This window comes from Solenopsis invicta, chromosome 3, assembly GCF_016802725.1.
Source record: "Solenopsis invicta isolate M01_SB chromosome 3, UNIL_Sinv_3.0, whole genome shotgun sequence".
Taxonomy (NCBI): domain Eukaryota; kingdom Metazoa; phylum Arthropoda; class Insecta; order Hymenoptera; family Formicidae; genus Solenopsis; species Solenopsis invicta.
The window spans coordinates 23,614,482-23,638,713 of record NC_052666.1 but is presented as its reverse complement, the minus strand read 5'-3'; the positions used below and the strand labels follow the sequence as shown (position 1 = coordinate 23,638,713).

Genomic DNA, 24,232 nt, shown 5'->3' with positions numbered 1-24,232 from the left:
TTCATACAAGAGCACTGTCTTAAATTATAAAAATATAAAATAATGTAATTTTAAACAAAATATAACTAAAACAATTGAACGTTAGTAATCGTTTTATAAAATGTATTATTATTTAATTTTAAACTTAATTTTAAACGCCAAGAAATGTTGATTTGCATTTATGATGTAAATGTTAAAATATTTTTACATACATAAAAAGATTTGATAAACAATAATGAGATATTTACGTAATTATTATTTTATTGTAATTATTTAATTACTTAATAGTCTAATTATCAAAATGACGGCATTAAAAGTGCGCATTGTTCCTTGTACCAAAAATTCTCTACGGCATTTTGTCAACGCAATAGCGGAACTGCCGTCAGAATTTCGTCAATTTGTTCCGTTTACACCACGGAGAATACGTAAGATGTATCGTGAAAATGCCGATGACCTTCGAGACCGATTCGAAGTGTCGAGATGTCGAGATATCGAGAGACGGAGAGAACTCATCTCGCAGTAGTATTGGCTCCGCCGTCCGGCAAGATGCACTTGTTTTCACTTCATCTGCTGCGCTTAGCGATGCCATAGATGACAAGAGAGAACGCGTGTCACAATATACATATCAGTGTATAACAATAATACGAAAGAAACGATCTCCTAACAAAGATAACATCTACTCGATAAAAAGGTAAGACAGATTTAATTGAATAATTTACTACAAAAATCGAGCAAATCTAAAAAGTTATATTTTCTGAAAACAAAAAAACTGCTCATTTTTTAACCGTTTATTGTGTAAATTGTGTAACAATCTTTTCCAGACATGCAACAAATATAAAAAATAAAATTATAGATTAATGTTTCGTTGATTAATGTTTCGAGAATCTGTTTTAAAGAGAAAAATTAAAAGTATTTGAACATGTTTGGTTCGTGTGAGAATTTTATATTTATTATTTATATTATTTTACATTTATCTTTACTTATAATTCATTATTCTAATCAATCATTATTCTAATCAATATCTTTAATAATGGTAAAGATAAAAAAGAAAATATTATTTAAAGTACAAAATATTAATTTCCTCATTTTTTATTTACTAAATTTTGCGAATTGTTCTTAACAAAAACATCCTTTTATATTTCTTTGTGTAAATAAATATGATATTAATTTTTTCCAGATAATTTACAGTGAGCATAAAAACAAAATTTTAAACTTTGGTTAAACTTTTTCAATTAGAACTTTTTAAATTAATCGAAATTAAGAACATTTAAATAAAGATCTTTCTAGACTTACTACTCAATATTTGGTTCTTACGAAAGTTTTATATTTACCATTCCCATTTATATATTCCATTTTCTATTTGATACTTGTCAGAGTATTTGTTCACAAATTTGTTCACGTTCGTTATGATGCAAGGGATGGAGATTTGACGTCATAACCCAGATTTAAGAAAATAGTCCTTTAATTTTATCACATAATTGTAGGAAATCCTACAATTATATCATAAATATAGCTTTCTACATTAAATATCGAATAGAAAATTGCACAAATTAGAAGTTAAACTATAATTTTTATTGAATACAAATTACAATTTCCTAAGAAGTTTTTTGATCTGCAAAGTAACTGTTTCTACATAAAAAATTGCGAAACCGGAATTAGCTACATTTATGATTTATTAGAATGTCGACAAAATGTTCTTTTACTTTTTCTCCCTCTTTAAATCAATTTCTAAATATAATGAAAATATTGCTTCATAAATTTGCCTAATAATTCATAAAATAATAAGATTGAATGTGTAAGGGAAATAAGATCTATACAGCAAATTGTATAATATACTATATCATGCAATACATAAGTACCGCGCTTGCGTGGCTGAAACAGATTGAACGTTATGCTTTTTTTTGTATCTTTGCATTTCCGTACGGTATAGGTACAGGAAGCATGAGCAAGCAAAGTAACGATTGGCGTTGTGAAGTTTACATCTCTGCGGTTTGCTCTTGAGAAACGAAACTGTAAGTTTAATTAAAGAAATTTTAGAACCTAATTATTTTTCAACGAAGATTTTGGAGTGATAACATTCAATCAAGCAGTGATATCATCGAATAATTTACGCAAATAACAGCATTACGTTCAATGATTGTTGCCATAGTAGAAGAGAATAATTATTGTAATAACGTAACATACTAATAATTTCGTAGAATATCGCATATAAATTTTCATAAACTTTTAATCCACAGTAGATTTTACCTAAACGTGAAGTAAAGATTAAGAGTTACAAAAATTATACATATATATAAAATAGACGGGTCTTCTTAAAATTTACAATTAAACGGATTCAAAGTATTTATCAAAGCCAATTCTAAAATTAATCAAATTTTTTGTAGTTTTTGTAGAAAAATAAGTATTAACAACAGCGTTGTTAAATTTTAATTTTAAATCAACGAATCAAAATTCTTTTCTTCTTGCCTGTTTAAATGTAATCTTATTTAATATCTTGTATTATGCGAAAGATTTAAAATTTTCATTGTCTACTAATTATAATCCTCAATAAAAAAACAATATAAGCCTTAGCTAATGAGCGTTCGGTCAAGGCCGAGTCTTGGTAGAGAGGTCTTTAACACGTAGGCACAGTTTGTGCGCGGCTGTGACTTACAATGTAGCAATTCATCAAGGTATATAACAGTATCTTCACACATCTTGTCAGCGCATAATCATTAATTATAATTAGGCGCGATAATTTATCTCACGAAGTTATTTTCTTCCGCCACGGTCAGTGACTTGCCATTTCAATCATCCAATTTTAAATTCATTATTTTAAATTGTGATTTGAAGCAAAACTCAGGATACGACATGGACAATTTTCGAAAAAATAAATTTAACATCAAACAATTATTTAAATCCAAGTTGTGTCCTGTCTTATTCCGCATTTAGATAAAGTTTGAGCTAAAAATACAGACAGTGAATAAGAGAAGACATGCGTAGACACGCAAAGCGATAAATAAGTATTGACACATGCCAGGTAAGCATTAACATCTTACATAAAGTACGCGTGTGCAAAAAGAGATGTACGTAACCACGTGAAACTCCACCTATTATCTTCAAACGGAATATTTCGTTAACAAACAATGCCGTATAGTGAAAAGACTTGACACTAACTTAATAAGATCTGACACTCAAATACTATTAATTTCTTATTTTATATTTACCGGCTAAATATAAGTAATAATCATTTTTCATGTTTTGCAATGCCTTTTTCTACGCTACATGAAAAATGTTTTCACTTAATGGTCCATTAAAAACAAGTATTATTTTATAAAAATTGTAATATTTGTATTTGTTTGGAAATTTTCCAATGTAAACAAATATGTATGTCTTTTATACGTACACCTTTCACAGTGAGTTGATTAACGATAAGTGAACCTAATAATCAGAGCGTGCCACAAAAATTTAATGACGTATCAATGAAACCGGTTTAAATATATAAAATTTCTGTAAAATATGTAAATAGGCATATATAATTTTTTATGCATTTTATTAGAAAAATTTAAATTAAAAAAATGTATTAATTTAACAAATATACCTTTTTATTTCTCAATTGCCAATGTATTTAAGAATTAAGCACAAAGAGTCGATTTGTTCATTATTTTTGATAATTGAAATTATAAAAAAAGAAATTATAAAAGAAAAGATTGTATATTATGATAATAGATGCATCAATTCACATTAAAAAATGTATACCAGTACATGTAACGAAACCGATCTCGATTACGTGTATGATTACGAAGAGTGAAAGTGAAAGATGGAAGTCGTTTCGTAGTCCACGTGGACCTGAACCTCGGGCGGGTTTTCGAAGGACGGATAAGTACCGCGATCACTGATCTCCGAACAGGATGCAAAGACCGGTCATTTATTGTGAAAATTAGTATTCTGATATAGTGCAACAGTGATAAAAAAATATATATTTTATATTTTAAACAACGTGCCAAATAAAAAATATTAATTAATAATAAAAGACGAAACTATCGAATTAGTGTTAATATGGTGCAAAGTGTGTTCCAATGTTCCACAGAGCTCGTGATTTTAATTTTAATTGCAGATTTCACAAGGAGTTTATAATAAGTTTTTACTTAATGAAAGTGTCAGTGCATAAATTATAACTTTCAAGCTGCAAGACTTTTTGCAAACGAAACTTTCACGAAGATAATAGCAAGATTATGTTTTCCGGTTAATCTTAGGTAAATTTTGATTATTTTATTTATACTTTCCGTGAGACCAATCTTATACCCTCAATAGGTGCTAGTTCTTGTGTCCGATTGTCGAAAAGATTTTGACCATTTGTGAATTTTATAAATTATTCTAAAATTTATGTACACAATAGATAATCGTCTCTATAAATTTGTTTTAACATTTCGTACGTTTGTATTGTAATTTTCGAAAATTTGAAAAATTATGTTTACCTAATAAAATGTATTAAAATACTGTCACTTCTGAATAAGTACTATGTACTAAGTTCTGTCATTTCAGATAGTAACATTATAATTTGTATAATATGAATTCAATACTCATTAATCAGTATAATATCTTCACCCTTATTGTCTATATAATATCTATTATAAATTTTTATTTAGCACATCATTGTTTTGTAATCATCTAAAATTCTAATGATTAATTTTCTCATTTATTAAAAAGAATGTGCAATGTCCTTGAAAATACTTTATTACGTTTAAATTAGCATGTAATGTAAATCCGGAAAAATTTAATTTAAATTCAATTAATATCTGAATCAAAAAGATTTGATTCAATTCGACGAAAACATTTCAAATTTAATTCAATTCAATTTTAAACGTGTTATGAAAAATTTTATGCGATTTAATTTCACCTCACAAATGGTTAATTTGCACACTTCTAGTTATTATTATTATTATTATTATTAATACTGTAGCAGTAACAACTATAAAAATAAAGCTCCTAGCCATAATTATTTTACAACGCAATTATATTCAGAAATACCAAACACTTTTCTATCAATGTAAATTTATGGATTGTAGAACACCGTATATCGCTAATCAACTTTCAAATCGTGACGTTTTTTTCCAAGTGATTAAAACTCACGTCCCTCAGTTTCTCTACTCCGTTCCTTCATATAGAGAAGATCGTAGAATGCAAAGAAGGTGAAATTCGTCGCATCTAAAAATAGTGCGGGCTTCGTTAAAACTCAATTGTCCTCAGTAAGGCGTGCGGCCGTCCAGCCGTGATTTAAGTGCTCCATTTAAATCGTTTCACGTACGCCTGCGTTTTCGCAATCGATAGAAATCTTCGCGCGATATATATTATACTTCATGGAAGTAGAAAGTCTTACGACTTTACGTGGGCCTGTACGTGGCATGTGCAGTGCAGGCTACTGCAGCGCGATCGCAGAAATCACTGCGACGTAATCAGTCGTTATGGACTCTCGACTGATGTTATTCAATAATCGTGTGCATTACTAATAAATATTAAATATTATATATATATGTGTGATTTTCTAGTATTTCTTATGATTGCAATGTAACTTTCTGCAAATGTTCTCACACGTCCAGCAGCTTCTTGCTGTCAAAGTACCGATCATCTATAAAGTGAAACGCTGCAGGGGGTCCAAATTTTCGACAGCGTTGAAACATCGACTATTCATCGGGCCGCATTGTCTCGCAACGTGCGCAAGAAGGCCCACCATTAATTTGGTGCACGCGTTACGTGTTCGTGTCACGTATTGTGAGGTGGTCGAAATGGATCGTCGAAATTTCAGAACAATCCTCGCGGGAGCGAGTCGCCGGCATTGGCCGGTAGTCAGATTTGATCGACGGCGAGGGACGTCAACCGGCAACAATCGTACACCGCAATCGTCGTGTTAGGTCGAAGGGAAGTAATTTTCCGAACGTTCGTGCGTGAAGGAACGATAGAAACTGCCATTTCGTTGCCGCAAACTATGAGTGATGTTCAGTGGAAAAGGTTTCGGAATCGAGACTCTCTTACGTAAAGATTAGTAAATTAATACCTCTTCGGGATATGTTTCGGAAACAGTTCACTTATAAGTGTGGAAGAAGGTAGAATGGTAAGTAATTGAAACTAAGTTTTGAAGTCACGTACGTATGTTTCGGAAAGAAAAAAAAGAATAGTTTTGAACGTGTTGAATTTCAAAACCATGCTGTCGATGTATTTAAATCAACAAGTATAAATTTAATTAAATTATTCAATAGGATAGATTATTTAATGTAAGTTTTGAAGAAATGCACGTGTGTTTCAGAAAGAAAGAAAAATATTTTTGAACGTGTTGTATTTAAAAACAAATATACTTTAATAAGGCTCTCGAGATTTAAACAAATAAGAAATGGCGCAAAGGCTAGTATTTAAAAACCATGCTGTCGATGTAAATCAACAAATTTAAATTTAATTAAATTGTTCAATAAGATAGATTATTTTAATTTAAGAAATAAATAATGAAATATCAGACGAAAAATCTATATTTGCAAATTAAAAGTTTGTTCTCTTTTACCGAATTGTAAGTATCGAGATACGTTCATTTTTTTAAATATCGCAGGTTATATAATCGATTCAACGAGTTAATGGATCGTAACAGTTACAAACGTTTTGTTCCTCAAACTGTAATCGACAATTCCTGTTGCGGTTTTACTTCGACGTACTTTCCTTGTTTCGCTAAATAATGACAGTAGACTTATGCAATAATTGCTGATTCTTTCTCGTGCATCGCAGTCATCGGTCAACTCTCACTGCGTGATGTTTCTTCGGATGAAATGCAGTTTTGGACAAACTACATGCCTGTTGTGACATTATTTATACGTAATATACGTAATACTACGTAATATCATTATTTTTATTATGTACGATCGTGTTCCGTAAAGCGCATGATGTGTCATTTCATCCGTGTTGGTCACCAAACGTCAAACAATTTTATGGAACTCTGTCACTGTATTAACGTTTGAAAAAATGTTTATATTATTTAATATAATTATTCTCAATTCTCAAAAATATTTCGATAAATTTTCATATATTTTTCTGAAGACATCCTTTACAAATTTAAACATTTTAATTTCTTCATCAATAATTCGTTTTCTCTCCATTAGTTCTCTATGACACGTATTCTTAATCTTATAAATATATTTTTTTTTTTTCAGATGTACATGTCATCAATCAGTTCCTTTGCAGCCAGTTGGCTGCTCCTTTGCTTCATCATTCCATTTTATAGCGGAGCTGAGAGTTCAGGTTGGGTCTCTTACGAGATCAATCCGGTGCATCATCAACTTCGACCAATACCGCCAGAATCAGTTTCTTTGGGAGAACAACCAAAGCAGCCTAACATCGTGAAACCTTCACAGTACAACGTTTATCGTTCTAAGCATAATTTAATGCAACCTAGGATACCTTCGAAGAGTCACCAAGACAATTTGAAACAAAATGAGAGAAGATTCATGCCAGAATATCAGTTAGGAAAAGTATATAGACCGTATTATGCTCAGTTTGAAGAGGATCAAAAAACTCGTAAAGAAGAAAGCGCTGAGCGATTGGAGCACGAGGAGATCCGAGAGATTGACGAGGAAGTAATGAAGAAAATGAACATGTTGGACAAAGTGTTGTCTGAAGATACCAACATGAATGATGTCGAGAATACGGTTGAAGATGAAATCATCGCGGAAATGAACATCTCTGAAGAGACGAAAAGAGTTGCCAGGCAAGTTCGCAAGCAACGGCCAGGATTCTTCTGGACCTTGGCGAGGCTTGCTTTTGAGGTATGGGTAATAATACGTTGCAGCATTAAGGAGATGCTGGCGAATTATCGATCATTATACACAGAAAAAAATTTAGTATCAAATCAACAATCTTTGTGTCATATAGCAAGAATAGCAAAGCAAGAATATAAAATCTTCTTGAAAGAATTTATAATCTTAAACAGACATAATTTGCTTACATGAAGAGAAAAATTTTCTTCATGTAAGCAAATTATGTCTGTTTAAGATTATAAATTCTTTCAAAATTTTATATTCTTGCTTTGCTATTCTTGCTATATAACGCAAAGATTGTTGATTAATTTTTTTTCTGTGCAGGTTCAAATTTTCTTCAAATTGAAAATCCTTTTACGTTTAAAGAACACGCAAAAATAAATATCAGGAGACTCAACTTCAGCTTAAGAATAAACAAAAATTTAAAAAATTGCCTGCATGTATTTATTTTTTTGTTTCTTTAAACGTGTAAAAGAGTTTTTATTTCTGCAAAGCTAGCTCGAAGAAAATTTGAACCTGTAATATCGATAATTCGCATCTTTTTAAGACGCGTCTCTCTCGCAACGCAATTTTTTTTTACATTAAAGAAATGACATGCAATAAATCGATTGCTAAGTATAGCTTTCTTCTTTTTTTTTAGTTTCCTTTAAAGAACATAATAATTTTATAATTTTGAAACCTGCGATCTTAAAATATGCGACAAGTTGAGATATTTGTTCAATATATCACGTCAAAGTGACATAAAATATTTCTTGAAGCAATAGTGCATTTCTGAACATTTATGGCAGTTTTTGACAACTAAGAAATGTATTATTATTTTATTACAATTATTTCACAATAGTGAAAAACAAAAGACTGAGTTAAGTTGGAGTGACAAATTTATTGAAGAATTACAAACTCAAACGTCAACTTGTTCAAATTGTAATGGTATCAATGACAGTATTGAGAGAAGAGAACACTAAAAACATTGTAACAAAGTAAAAGTAAATGTCAAAAGAAAAGATGTATGTTAGGAGAAAGGGAGAGAATTATTATTTATTGGACCTTGTTTAATAATTATTTTACACTTCAACGTGATATATCGAACAGATATCTCAGTTTTCTCCTCATATTTCAGAAGTTTCAAAACTACAAAATTAATTAAATTTAAAAAGAAAACTAAAAAATAAAGCTGCACGTAGTACTTGCGTGTCATTTCTCGCTTCTAAAATCATATAAACAATATTACGTCAAGAAAACTGAGTCTTAATGCTTCTCGGATATAACGCAACATTAGAACAAGCTTGGATTTATCTTAAGATACTAAAATAATTTTAGAATAATTTTTAAAATAAAATTGAATTATAGTCTTAGAAATTCCAGTAGTACAGTAATTTGTTTAAAAATTAATAGGGAGACAACTAAATATAAGTTCATTTTTAAGGAACATTTCGGCAAAATATTAATATTGCATGTTTCTAAAACGTCTCTGCAATATTACATTGCAACTTGCAATGATGCAATGTTTCTGAAATGTTGCTGAAAGCTTTAGTGCTGAGTTAATATTAATAAAAATGTAGATCTTTGTTCAGAAATAGGTATATAATACTGTTCAAAAATTGATACATTTACCTTATCTATCATAATCGTTGAATATCTATAAATTGTCTCGGATACAATGAGCAATTAATTTTCAATAGACGTTAGCTAATTTTATTTTTTTCTTATCAATAATATTTAAAAAACCAATATTTTATTTCTTGTCAAGCTCTTAAAAAAAAAAGTTTGCCTGATATATCGTTTCATTTCAGACGTTCAACGACACGCGATCGGCAATCAAACAAATTACCGGTATCATCAATCAAACCATCGAACCGGATTCGCCCACACGACGACCTGGTAGTCGTCCGTCGATGGTCGCCGAAGCGAGAACAATCGCACCATCGGTTGATAAGAATAATACATCCAGCATGGCAGATGTTAATGCAACAATGACAACTACGACGACCACACCGGCACCTTTCAGGCTCACGCCAACCAACATACGGAATTTGATTCTAAGAAATGTACGTGGTTTAGTAAGACTGTTTAACATCGAATGGCAGGATGCCTTAAACGTGAGTCTTAATTATATTTATTTCTTTCTGTCAATTTTTTCTTGAATATGTTTCATTAAACCATCATATAATGAATTTATTATAATCTCAAAAAAATCAAAATCGTTTGATTTTTCAGCAATCAGAGATAACTGTAAAGGAATTTCAAAAGGATCTCGGGAATCAAGTAGGAATTTATCTACAGGATAACCCGAACGCTTTTTAAAAGTAACAGAGATAGCATCACGAGGAAGAATTAAATAGCTGGTGAAATGAATGTCAAAACCAAAAAAAGTTTTCAACTGTACATAGTAAAGTGATTCATTATGTTCCATTATGATTCACTATGATCCAAACTGTTTCATAATTTAGCTAAAGACAGCTTCTAAAAATAATGTTTATATTTTTAATAATATCTATATTTTTCTGAATATTTATATAATAGTTCAATTATTAAGTAGTAAAGAAATAGATTTATATGCAAAGATATTTATGCTTTTATTTATTAAAATTCATTGCACATTTCATTATAAATGCATTAGATATAAGCAATATGCAGATACGATGGATGTGCACTATATAGTTTCATTTCCACATTGTCATTCAAATTAAATGTATGTATCTTTCATTAATCAAATTGTGCAATTGCCAAAGTAATAATAATAATGGCATAGTTAATTCTTGTTACTTTCGATTCGGCTTTAAAAACTTTTAGATTAACCTATTCAAATTACCAAGTCGAATAGTGCCGAAATTAGGCCAGAGGTCTGTGAGCGATTACATCATGGGTGAGCATTCATCGACTCATTTCTCTGCAATATATCGGCTTACACAATCGTTTTTGGCTGTTAACCCACGCCACAGTTTCGTGAGTGTAAGATAAAGAAAAAAAAGGAGCGGATAATTTATTCGGATGATCAGCCGATGTGAAAGAGAACGACAGGATCCGGAGATCGCGACTGGTGCGGCACCAATTGCAATAAGTAGAAAGCACCTTCTTCGTCTGAGGAAACGAGCCCAAACTCTCAACAAGCCGGATTGGTCGACGATTCGTGTGGGATAAAGCGGCAGCCCTTATAGATCGACGAAGTGGATTCACGATCCAATCGTACCTCCGTCGACTTGTGTTGAAACTCGCAGGAGTCAGCCGTCTGTCACGCGATCTGTCTCGAGAATTGTCGAAAGGATGTTGTACTGTGGTTTTCTGAGCGTCCTTTTTCTACTAAGCGACGCATATGGCGTAAGTTATTTTAACAAAACAAATATTATAAATAAAGAAAAACAAAAGTAGCAAAAGAAATATCACTTTTTTATCAAAGTGGATTTTAATATTTTATATTTCTATAAATTTTTAGTATTAATATTTATATTTTGTATATCAAAATTTTTTAATATATTTTTCAGTTCTGTATAGTTCAGTATCGATACATCGGATATTGTCATACTTAAAACGCATTTATAAAAACTGAAAATAAAAATGAGCTAAAGCTTATAATATCACAATAACATCACAAATATAGGAAATAATATTACAAATTAAATTGATCGTAAACTTTAATGATGATGCAATAAACATCTCAAAATGCTGTAAAAAATTTGTAAAATTCAAAAATGTATTTAAAATCTGATATACAAAAATTATTATTATTATTATTATTAAATAGACGCTTTGATTAAAAAATAGCATTTCTTCTGTTACTTGTGGTGTTATTCACATTGATCTAAATTTTACCTATTATTTTTAATGAAAAAGAATTTTAAATGCCAACGATTTTAAATTTGAGCTAAACATTTTAAAAGATTGAAAATGACAAGCTTAATATATCTCTTATTATCTCTTATTAATATATCTCTACCTAAATTTCATGAAAAGATTTTAATTTTCTGTTAATAACGCTCCAATAAAATACCATTATTATTTTTACTACTTCGGCAATTATTGTTTCTAATATTATTATTACAATTTCAGCTTTTCTTATTTTTTCAAAGTTTAAAACTGAAGTTTATCTTGCATAAAAGTTTCTACAAAAAAGTTTTGCTTACGTTTTAATAGATTATAATAAATAATTTTACTCTTAAGGAATGAAGATGTTTGCAGCAGCATGAATTAACCTTTAATAATTGGCAAAGATTAATCAACATTTTTTAATTCGCAAAAAGTGAAAGCTGCAATAAACATTATAAGTCCGCATTTGTGCGTGTAACGATTTACGTGGAGCTACATGCACTTCAATGATTAAGCGTGGGTCGTACTTATCGTACATAGATATCTCATTTAAGAAGTTCCTATGCAGTCTGCGCATAATTTTCACTTATTACTTTATAGGCAAAAACTACGGAATAACTTGTTCAAAGTATTTTTGCGCTATCGCATAAGGAAGAGAGAGATTAACTTTTTCTTCGTATTTCAGGGAGCTCCGGAGAACAGAGTACGACGTCAAGATTCATCCGCACAAAATGGTCAGCTGATAGACAGCATTTTTAACGTAAGCACATTACAGTAAGACTTTCTCCAATAAATATATATTGGGTAATCAATAGTTGGTTATTAAATAATTAAACATTAAATAAATAGATATTAAATAATACATTATAAAATCTATATTAAAAATATACTCTGGTAAACTTTCAAACTAAAGAATTAGAGAAATATTCGTTATTATTGAATTAAATTTGCTTTAGAATTTTTATTTCGCAGATTCCAATAACGGCAATCACACAAACAGCCTCTGCTGCTCAAGTTATTTCGCCAGAGAACACGCAGACAATAGACAGTCTTTTTCAGGTGATGGACACTTAAAATTTCTGGCATTCATACTCAAAATATGTACTTAATTATATTTTATAATCAATATAATTATTTACAGGTTCCCGTCTCAACTCTACAAGCTATCGGTTCACTTGTAAAAACTGCAAGGGAGCAAAGGCTACAAGCTCCCGAAAATATTTTAGCTCGTCAACAGAGGAGAGAACAAATCTTGGCTCTAAAAGAGCAAAAAAGAAAGCGAAAAGAAGAAATTCAAAATCAGCGATTGCAGGATCAATTGAATAGAACAGTCAGGCATCATAAAGATCCGCTTGGATTAAATGCGTTGAGCCATTTTCTGATTGGAGGACACCACGCTGGTGGACTTCTCGGACATTCTGGATTGAGTGGTCTCCACGGAGGTCATAGGATTGGTCATGGTCTTCACAGTCATGGAATTCATCACGGTGACTATTTTTTGTTTCGTTGATTCTTTTTTTTTAAGAAAAGAAAATATATTGTAACGCAATAATGTATTACAATCTAGGTAAAATGATTACTCTCTTTGTCTCTCTCTCTCTCTCTCTCTCTCTGCAAAGAGTATAAGAAGCTTAGTTATTTTGTAATACATAAATGTAAAGAGATAATAAAAGATAGAATACTTGGTTCTTATATAAGCTAATTCTTATACTTGGCTCTTGTATTCTTTGTTCATTGATTGTTTCACTCATGAGTAGCTATATATCTTTTTTAATGTACAACAAAAATGCAAGAAATTTTAAGTTTTTTTAAATATAAGAAAAATATTTCGCTTTTAAATTGTTTTCAATAGTACACAGTTTTTTAATAATATACAAATTTTTTTAGTAGAGTATAAATTTTTTATCAATATGGTATACTTATCTTAAACATAATAATGTTTTATAAATTGAATTTTCAAGAAGTAGCATATTTAACAAAGTTACACTATGGATATAAATATTAAAAGTGTTATATAAGCAACAGATGGAAGAAAATTAAAGAAGTAATTCTAGATGATAAAATATAATTAGTACTTTGAGATTAACAAAATTACGATTAAGGATTTGTTTTTTAATTATAAATGATTAAATATTCACGTACCTTCAGCACTTTTTACGTGAACATTTAAACATTTGTAATTAAAAAGCAAAATATTAATCGAGATTTTGTTATTTTCGATTTTCATCTTGTTCATCTTATTTCATCAAGTAGAATTACTTCTTAAATTTTTTTCCACCTGTTGTCGAACACCCAATATATTAATGAAAGCAAATGTATTGTTTACACATTGTTAAAGGTGGACATCTGGGGAATCGCCCGCAACACACCTATGAGGTCCATGAGAATGTTAACGAAGATACGTCTTTCTTCTGGCACGGTCTGACAGCTGGGTTTGGCACTTTCACTGGGACTCGACCTTCTAGCACCTCTATCAAAATCGAGAATAAAATTGCTCCTAAAGAGAAGAAACAGAAAGTTTCCAAGTATCCGATTGTTGACATAAATGCGCAGAACAAAATCACAAAGATTAAAAATAAGGAGCACGAATTTGACGATCCGCCGTTGGAAAATAAAATCGCTCCGAGAAATGGGAGAATATTATTTGCACGATAATGATGTAAATACGCAAACAACAACGAAACAATGTGAAATATAATCGTAATTATAAGTACTCGCTAATTTTACATCGTTCTGCATATTTCATATTCTTTGTACTCATCTCATCATATCAAAAATCTTTAAACAAATGTACCTTATTAAATCTATTTATAATAATTAACATAGAAAATATTATGTTTTATATATTTAAAATAATAATGTATAATTATTAATGTAACATTATGCAAATATAAATAATTGTCTTTTCAAGTTTATATTATTAAAATTACCATCTATCTATAGATTATATCTAAATATTTTTCATTATTTTCATCATTAAAGTTTTATTTAATTTCTGCAAAAATTAGATCTTTAAATAAACGTAGCGATATTTAATGTGCCTCAACTATAAAAATCGAATCACCGTTTACCTTTTAATATCAAAATAGAAATTGATTGAGATGACAATATAAATTGTGTACCGAATGATTCAATTACTTGTAAGCGATTAGAATTGATGATTCATATGTAATATGACAAATGTAAAAAACATGTCTAACAATCATACAACGGTTTTCATACACGTGAAACGAAAAAAAAAGATATAAAAAAACACTAATGTGATTTCTGCTAATTGATTGCAAGAAATATCTTCGAGAGCCTTTGATTGATAAATATGATTAAACTTAAATGATTTGTACGCATAACGTAGTGTAGGCACAAATGTAATCTTGAGTTCAATTTTACTGTACTGTCACAAAACAATGTCTCATTAGAAATCCTAATTAATATAACGCACGATTTAAAATATACGCAGCACGTAAAATCGATCCTTGACCTTCAAGCACTCACTCCATTTCTGCATCGTAATGCAAGAGACTCATGTATCACACGTCGTTACGAATGTCGATGGATACATGCGTAGTTTTTCGTACTTTGTTTTACTTTTCAACTTCCCGATCAGTTTTACTTCCTGATCAATAGATGTTTTTTAAATGTTTATTCCTTATTAGAATATTTTACAAATATTTAAAAAACATTTCGAAAAACATTGTTTACTGATTGGATTGTCTTTCAAATATACATATATGGCACATAAATTTCATATTTATAAAACTATAGTAATTTTCTTAAACGTATTTTAATTGTTGCATCAACATTTTATTATGAATACTAATATAGCATATTAAATATAAAATGCGTATAAAAATGACTTCTTCGTTAGAGATCATTTATACTTATAATTGTATCATGTTTGTTTTATTTTATATCAATTGTATTATATAAAAATTTAATACGCCAAAATCGTTAATAAAATCAGTTAAAGTGTATTTAAATCACTCAAACAATTGACATTTATATACAAACAAATAATTATTATACATAAAATCAATACACATTATCTATTGTAAGGTTATTGGATTTTGGATTAAAATTCTAGATAAAAATCTTCAGCTTTTACTCAGATAACAAACGGAAAACAACATGTCATTTTGCTATAATGTATGACGCATTCAATTTCGGAAAATCTAAAGACGAAGTGCTTCCACAAACTGTTGTCTTACAGCGTAAAGTCCATTAACTGATGATGTGTATTTGCCCACCTTCTGCTAACTCATTATCAGTTTCACATTAGATTCTGACGTCAGAAAATTGACGACAAGTTCAAAACACACGTGAAATGCGTTAATTTATTCGATATGCTAAAGCTCGCTTGATCTGCATAAATTCTTTCAAATTGTAAATTAACTAAGATTATTATCAATTTACATATTCGTTTGGTCATTGACACAAGATAAATAAGAAGTTCAAAGTTTCAAGTCACGTTCCAAGTTTTTTCAATTATAAAGCAAGAATATGTAAGTAGCTGGCGAGTGGAAGTAGCAGTCAATTCAAAAACAAAAAAATTTTAAGGATAAGTAAAGCAGACATAGAGTAAGAAATTGTATTTTAAATTAGAATAAGAAAAATATCATCTAAAGTAAAATATTGCATACTGACATTATCAAATAAGTACTAACATTCAATACTATAAAAATACTACTAAACATTATAATAGTTTAATTAGAAATTTTAAAAGAAAACTAATTACAAATAATTCCGTCAAGCACACTTTCCATCCAAAAAAGTTTGATAATAAATTTAAAAAGTTTTAATTTTATTTTTGTTATTAATGTGCTACGTAAATTATAGTAGAATTATAGTAGAATCAAATTACACTATGAGAAGGCACGCTATCGCAAGTAAATAACAGTTCTCATTGCATCGTTTATATCAAGACGATTTAATAAAAAGGAATGTTCGTTTAAATTCTGCATTGTAGTAGCGATTCTAATTTCCGGCATGACATGTCCATAAACAAAGATAGAAGTACATTTTCTAAGAATAGAAACGATAAAAGAACTACGTACTTTTTTAACAAAAATTACGTTATAAATATTTAATATTTCTGACTACTAATAATAATAAGTAGACGTTTGAAGGTTTTAACAATAAAAAATAAAATATTTTTCATTCTACTTGCGCAATACTTTTAAATTGGAACAACTTTTTTTCTCCCCCCCCCAAAAAAAAACTGTTACAAAACGACCTGTTTTTATTCTGTTCGAGGAAAGTAAAATACATCATTTTTATAGTTTTCGAGATGAGTAATCCGATAGTGCCAGTTAAAATTACGTAACATGGTAGAAACACATAAAAAATTAAGTTTAAATTGGAGAAACGTGTGGCGTCACTGTCATGCAAGAGACAGATGATTGCGCTATATGCATTGATGGGACACTGTATAATACGTCGTGTTTTGATATTAACAAAAAATAAAATACGTTATAAAAATGCTTTATTAACGGAAATATCAACGGTTGTGCGCTTTAAAACGGCTTCCCCCATCCAGCAGACCGTCGCACAAATGTAATAAAATTTTCCGTTACGCTTGATACTTCCGTTATTAAATATAGCATTTTTACAAGATAAGCTATACTTTTAATGTCAAAACGTGAGGTATTACACTACGTACATATACGATTGCCAGCTTTTGACTCGCACAGTGTCCCGCCCAAGGCAATGGTTTTCTTGTCTGAAATTGCCTGAGATTGATCGCTGCTATTCAAATTGTCTAAATTCCTAAAACAAATTATTACAAAAAATCTGACTGTTCTGCCGAAGATTTCCTCATGAAACCAGAAGCTCCGATCGAAAACCGCAGAGATAGAATATATCTTTTATTTTTAAAGGAAAGGTCATCAAATTCTTGATATCTAAATTCAATTTTTTATGTCCCATCATGTGATGTAATTTTAATTAACACTATCGAACTGTTTGTTTCAAAAACTATAAGAAATAACGAATATTTTACTTTCCTGAAACACAGTAAAAAGAAGCTTTTCCTTAACACTCTTCATTGCACTAATTGACTCATACAAAAGAAATTATTCACCTTAAACGTTCATATTATATTAGTTCACGGAATAAATTATTACTCGAATCGTTTTTATATTGCACTACATATGAATCCGTAGCTCACCGAACGAACACGGATCTCGTCGAGTGTATCCCTTCCAATAACATGTGACGAAGAAATATCCTCCAGTGAGACACTGAGAAATCACTACCTACCTGCCTACCCGGTCTCGATCCTCCGTCAGTAAACTCAAAGATGTCGTTCAGTGCGGTAGCCAACTATCTGCTTATTTTATTAACTGTGGTTAATGGAATGCCACAAAGAGATGATACATCACAAGAAAAATCTGAAGCGGTAAGTAGAAAATTTTTGCTTTATTTCATCGATCATCGTCATTCATAAAATTCCCTAATTTTTTCTGATAAGTTGATTTAAATCTTATTTATTAAAAGATGTAATTTATAAACTGATTGGTATAATATTGTTATTATACACAATTACATAAACATTATTGTATAAGATAACGGATTTTTCATCTTACATTAAAATCTAAAGCACTAAGACTCTTTTGCACCAATGTAGTCTAACTTTAAACTCGATTTAACTTCCTATCTTTTTTTAATTTATAGAAATAAGTTACAATTATGCAAATAAGTCTAAATCAGACTCATCTTATATTAAAATATAACGCATCAAATCAGCTTTGTGTGAAGTAACACAGCACAAGAAGCTAAATCAAGATGCGATTTGGTCCTCACATTAATTAATTACAAAATTACATTTTGAAAAATTATACGTGTTACGAGAATGCTAAAGTGACGTGTAGAGAGGAATGGGAAAGGCATCATTACGCGTTTCTAGCCACAGATGATGAAACGAGAAACTGAATGTGAGCATATATCCCCTGTATCCGAACCAGTCAATTACGTAAAATATACATACGCTATTAATGGACAAGATAAAACGCCGCATTTTAAGAATTGACACAGAATGACGCACAACTTAAGCTCTCTAATTGACATAAACATTTTTATGTATTCAGTACAAAGTGACGACGTTATATGTTTATACGGAACTTGAATACACGATATATATCAAAAGTACATCACAATATAATTTACTTAATTAATTATGAATTCAATCTCGATTCTGCGTATTCACAATATCTTTGACGTCATTGGAAATAGTCATAGACCTACTAAGAAACGCGTTGATGCCTTGCTCCAGAAGAACTGATTCCATGTAGTCAGTTGCTTCGAGAGAAAAGGTTATACTTTAAGATGGTTAGATAATCAGACACTCTTGTATAGAGAGAAAGGATCGCGGAAATGGTAGAACGGTTGCATAAAACTTAATTGTTATGTTGTTTAATTAATGAATTGAACAAAAATGTTTTTCTAAAAAGCTGTAGAACAATTGCGATTAATTATTTAAAAAAATATGTGCCAAATCGATTAAAACTCTGGTAAAAAACTAAGGAATAGAACTGAATCACAGAATTGCGTTCTTTATTCGTAAAGTTAAATAGTAAAGGTTCTTTAAGAATTAAGAAATTAAAAATTATCACTTGGTAGCTTACAGATCGCAAGCTTTGTATAAGATACAGTGTTGCATTTAGATAACAAAATTATATAAATAAAAATAACATAAATAACATGTAAATGTATTTTAATAAGCTAAAGATAATTTAATTTTAATTTATATAGATAAAAATTAAAATTACACATGGTTTTATCTAGATAAATTTTTAGGTAATATCGCTAGGCAAAAGAATTTGGGATAAGAAAAAATATTTTTATTGCTATATCTTTGTTTCTTAAAAACAAAAGTTGTTCAAATAATTTAATCTGATAAAAAATATTCCTTTTCGGAATCAATACCCAAATAAAAATCAAAATTAAAAAACAAAAGAAATATATAACTAACAAAATTTCTTGTAAATTTTCGAATTTATAGTTTTGAAGCAATTTTTTATATTGTTTTACTACTGATTCGTGCAATCTAGGCTATGTTCCGATGTATTGCACAATACCAGTACTAAGAATCTATAGTTTACGTTACGTATAGATTTTCAGTGATGACAGTGAATTTTCGATTAGATCATGTTATATATTTACAGTTTTCTAAAAAATTGTTCTATTTATATTTTTTTTCGTATTTTCCTCAGTAGTGAATTTTAAAACAAAATCGTTGTAGCGTAATTAGCGTAAACTAGTTTTGCTCCGTGAGAACAAGTATTAATTACAAAATCTTACGACTACAATGTTAATAAATTTTTTATAAATTTTTTCATACATATTTCACATATTCTTTAATAACTTACGATAATATCTTAAGAAAAAAGCATCCAACGCAACAGATCTAATAAGATGCCTAAAAGCGTAATATAAAGTAAGAAGGTTCAATTTTAATCTTTCGATTTTATAAACTTTATAGTTTAATAAAAAGTCATATTATTACTTAGTTCATAAATTTATTTTATAGTGAACTCCTTCCCTACAGGGACATCAGACCTATTCTGTAATTCTTAACGACAGTCTCGTTATCGTTATAACGCCGTTGCGCAGTTTTTTTATCATGTATTATATCTGCGCAGCGACTGTTAAGAGTTACAAAACAGGTCTGCATGTTTGAGTTTTACCATTACAACTGTGCTAGTTTTAAAACGTAATTTCTCAGGTATTCCTTTTGAGTTGCAAAAACATTAATTGTTACAAAATACGAAACAGTATTATAAAAACTGCTATACTGCTATACTGCTATCTGATAGAAGACGCTTTCTACTTTGTATTCATGTATTTAAATTTTTATTTTTAACTTTTGTTTAAAAAATATTATTAAAAAACAAAGTAATATACCAGTATGTTAGTGACTCTATTGTTTCTTCGACACGTCGCCAACAGAGGAATAAAAAGTAAAGGAAGTTCAAAGTTCAAGCATAATTATATCGCTTATCCCACAAATCATCAGTAGAATACGCAGTTTTTGTCCGATAATATCACCACAGCCAGTTAAAATATTCCATGCTACTCGGAAATAATCCGGTATTCAGTCGTTATCGCGCAGTTATATTTTTTAACACAACTCGCCCGCCTTGAAGAATAATCTTTATAGCGTCGAAAGTGAATGTAAATTTGATTAAGATGCATGCTACGTGGATATCGCGGATCTCAATGTCAGACAAAGCGGCAAATTTCATATTCATGGGATCTGTAATTCGCAACGTTTCTTACGGGGCCATTGACGCAGTATCCAGCGTGAAAAAAAAAATAATAATAATTGAGGGAAATTGTTGTATCGCGCAATGGTCACGGTCACTAGTCTCGAAATTATCCGGAACGTCTGCAATTGATGAAACTCGCATGCATGCTCTTGGAAAGAGTCGGCTTTTATATCACGCAGTAGAGGAGAGATGTGAATGTAACTGCAATTGCATTGTCACCTACAATCTAAATATGAAAAATATCAGAATAACGATAAGATTGTGGAATAACTCACAAATTAATAAGAAGATTCTATTATATTTGCATAACGTGCCTCTTCCGCTAATTCAATGCATTTTCAGTTTCAAGTGGATTTAATTTTTCATTTTCACTTGGCATAGCCTCCATTTCTTCAATTTACCAATGGAGGAATCCGAGTGAACTTTGCGGGATATCATGCTGAAGCTGGACTCGGTGGTCTTTTGCGAGGTACGGGTGGTGGACTTCACGTGAGCGCGGGAACTCCATGGGGTGCACACGCTGGCGCGGGATTAGGCGGTCAAGTAGGAGATAATCTTGGTGAGTATTCGCAAAAGTAAAAAAAATATAACGCGTACTGATGCAGAAAAAAATTAATACCGAATCTAATATGCAAGCAAAAAATATAAAATCTTTAAGTAATTTAATAATTTTAAGCTGGCATAACTTGCTTGTTCCTTTGTATATTTTTATCGAGAAATATATCCATCTTTATTCAATAATAACTTTTACGAGTAAGGATGATAAAATTTCAGCATCAATCTATTCGATATTCAATAATTATAATAGATCTATCGATACTTCATGGTCTCAATACTTTTACTAAAAATATTATAACAAATAAGACTGCACAAGTGTAAACAAATTACTTTAGGCGGCGGTCTTTACGCTCGTGCTGGACTCGGTCGTGGAGGACCAGAAGCGGCAGCTGGCCTCGGTGGGAAACTGGATGGCACTGGACGGTCAGCGAACCCGATTTCAGGTGGCTTGTACGCAGGGGCAACGCCGGGTGGCGGACCAGGACCGGGGGTATTTCTCGGCGGAGGTGTCGATCAACCTATTGGAGTATACGATGGGATTATAAGTGGCAGTGCGGCAGAGACAGCAACTGCCGCGCCAGCGAGTGCGGATGCGGCTGCGAGCGTAACCGCTGCTAAGCCGAGCAAGGGCCGCACGAATATACAGATCATACCTTCGAGAGCGCAGAAGGAGAAAGAGAAAGAGGTTTCAAACGCGATTACGTAGTTTCTAGTTTTATTCTTTAAGCGATATAGGATATATACGTTCTGATTTTCTAGGTGTCAAATACCATAAAGTAAACGAGAAGTTGAGAGACGCGTTGAAGATCATTGACAGTCTTACAACGCTTCTTCGTAGAATAGTCGTAGTTTAATAGCTTGCTCTAATAAGTACATAAGCAAAATTTAAATTTCTAACGGATTCTTGGAACTTATATTTTAACCCGTCGATCTCATCTTTGTCACAAATATATTCGGGATTACCGTCTTTAAAATAAATCTATCGAATGCAGAAGACAGCAGTTGCAGCTGACGCTACTCTTCGAGCCGATGGGCCCGCAGGTGAAAAAATCGGATCGCTAAACAAGGAGGTGAGAAACAAATTGCCAAACGTTTGCCAATATCGACCAAACGTTTTAATCGTCAGATATTTGAAAGAAAAAAATGAGAAGAGAAATTTTTTGCAACAGATGCGACGTGCAGTGCCATACACAGTCATGGCACCCGCAGCTGATGGGGGTCTAGTCAAATCGGTTTACATTGGGGCAGCGCCAGCCGTGAAAACCGTCGTGGTTTCGACACCTACAGCTGCTGCACCCGCTCAAGACGCAGTCCAAGCCACCGCCAATGCAACGGTTACTACTGTTGGTGAGCAATCGTTGCTACGCTTCTCATCTGCACTTGTTCGAATGGCATTCCATGAGAAACCTTTCTCTTCCAGCCAATAATCCAAGCGTAATCGTCCAGAAGCCCGTGTATCCACGCTGGCACTTCAGAAAAAGATTCTGGACCGGTCCTAGAAAAGCAATTTACGTTGCTCCGGCGGTGACGGCTGATACCGAAAGCTCTCCTTCGAACATAGTCGCCGGACTTTTCGCTGTCAACGCAGTGGGAGACGGTGGCGCAGTCGCAGGCAAAACTGACGCCAGCGGATCCCTATTCGATGATATATTTAACGTAAGTCGATTCTTCTGTTTTCATATACGGTCATTACATCTCGCGGGCATCGCGAGTGTATGAGAAATTATGTAGCTTTTAATGAGTCAAACTTCATCTTCAGATTCCGATTTCTACGTTGGCCGCTGTTAACCAGCTGCTGAGAAACAACATTGGCTAAGGACTCACTGTAATGCGCGTATTACTTATAAACTCATACTTAAAATACTATATATATGTAAATATATAGCGGACGATTACATAATAATAATACACACAGACGAAGTAGTCAAAGACTACGAGATCCTTCGAATATATTTAGCAAACTCATTTGTTGCGTATTCAGCTGCTTTTGGCAGAAGATGTTTGTTTTACCTACTTACAAACGCTGTGCACACATTATCCATCTTATAAGTTCCCTGTACGTGATTAGATTATTTCAACCAGCGATAATATCCTGCATATACTACAGTATTTCTTTGTGAATTATTTACAAGAAAAATACATATGCTAATAAAGTTTTTGTACAAAAAAATTCATTAATTATATCCGCATTTTATTTCTTATATTTTACTTTGTAACTTACATATTATTCCTTCATTAAATATATATAAAAAATATTCAAAAATGTACACGTTTCACGGTACACGTTTCAAGAATATTTCAATATATTATAATCAAGAATGGAAAGACTAGTTCCGTTTGTTGTTCAGTATGGATCTTAAATGACTATGAATATCATCATCATAAAACATTCGCCATTAACCACGAGCGTATTATTTTATTCATAGAATAATTAAGCGAGAGCTAAAATGCGATAATTACGAAAGACGTAAAAAAAGAAAGAAAACAATGATATAATTTTAATTAACATCTATTTTATTCTCAACAATAAAGTCTGTATGTCACTCTTAAGTAAGTTATGTGCTCGTGTGTAATTCTAAAATATCTTTGTTTTCGAATCTTCCGTGTTCCACTCATTTCATTACACTTGTAGAATGTGCATAATTATGCTAAAAATATGTATGATTTGGGTGCTAATTGTAATAAGCAGTAAATATGTAGAAAGAGATAATATATTACAATTAAAAAATGATAAAATATAAAAAATAATATATTGCAATTAAAATATAATAAAAAATTAAAACAAAACAAAACCTACAATAAAAAATAAAAAGCAAATAAAAAATAAAAAGCAAAGCAAAAAAACAAAAATAAATC

The 24,232-nt window shown here is 31.1% G+C and overlaps 3 protein-coding genes across 7 annotated transcripts; all 3 read left to right on the top strand.

Annotated features, from left to right (window-relative positions):
* Positions 1 to 482: 482 nt before the first annotated feature.
* LOC105206926 lies at positions 483 to 10,318 on the top strand. Of its 5 annotated transcripts, XM_026137991.2 has the most exons (5): positions 492 to 670; positions 1,910 to 1,991; positions 7,152 to 7,763; positions 9,545 to 9,850; positions 9,969 to 10,318. In XM_026137991.2, the coding sequence occupies exons 3-5, from the start codon at positions 7,152 to 7,154 to the stop codon at positions 10,053 to 10,055; spliced, it is 1,005 nt and encodes a 334-aa protein (XP_025993776.2). In that variant the 5' UTR covers positions 492 to 670; positions 1,910 to 1,991; the 3' UTR covers positions 10,056 to 10,318. The 5 variants fall into 5 exon arrangements, with proteins under 5 accessions (XP_025993775.2, XP_025993776.2, XP_039302562.1 ...); XM_026137990.2 differs by lacking the exon at positions 1,910 to 1,991 and having other exon boundaries at positions 483 to 670; XM_039446628.1 differs by lacking the exons at positions 492 to 670; positions 1,910 to 1,991 and adding an exon at positions 4,016 to 4,214.
* Positions 10,319 to 10,346: 28 nt separating this feature from the next.
* LOC105201044 lies at positions 10,347 to 14,465 on the top strand. The gene is made up of 5 exons (XM_026137993.2): positions 10,347 to 11,069; positions 12,241 to 12,315; positions 12,528 to 12,614; positions 12,697 to 13,042; positions 13,894 to 14,465. The coding sequence occupies exons 1-5, from the start codon at positions 11,016 to 11,018 to the stop codon at positions 14,208 to 14,210; spliced, it is 879 nt and encodes a 292-aa protein (XP_025993778.2). The 5' UTR covers positions 10,347 to 11,015; the 3' UTR covers positions 14,211 to 14,465.
* Positions 14,466 to 17,769: 3,304 nt separating this feature from the next.
* LOC105201015 (elastin) lies at positions 17,770 to 23,557 on the top strand. Its single transcript, XM_011168840.3, has 7 exons — positions 17,770 to 17,949; positions 21,200 to 21,377; positions 21,712 to 22,061; positions 22,369 to 22,446; positions 22,546 to 22,723; positions 22,797 to 23,032; positions 23,136 to 23,557. The coding sequence occupies exons 1-7, from the start codon at positions 17,851 to 17,853 to the stop codon at positions 23,190 to 23,192; spliced, it is 1,176 nt and encodes a 391-aa protein (XP_011167142.1). The 5' UTR covers positions 17,770 to 17,850; the 3' UTR covers positions 23,193 to 23,557.
* Positions 23,558 to 24,232: the final 675 nt, after the last annotated feature.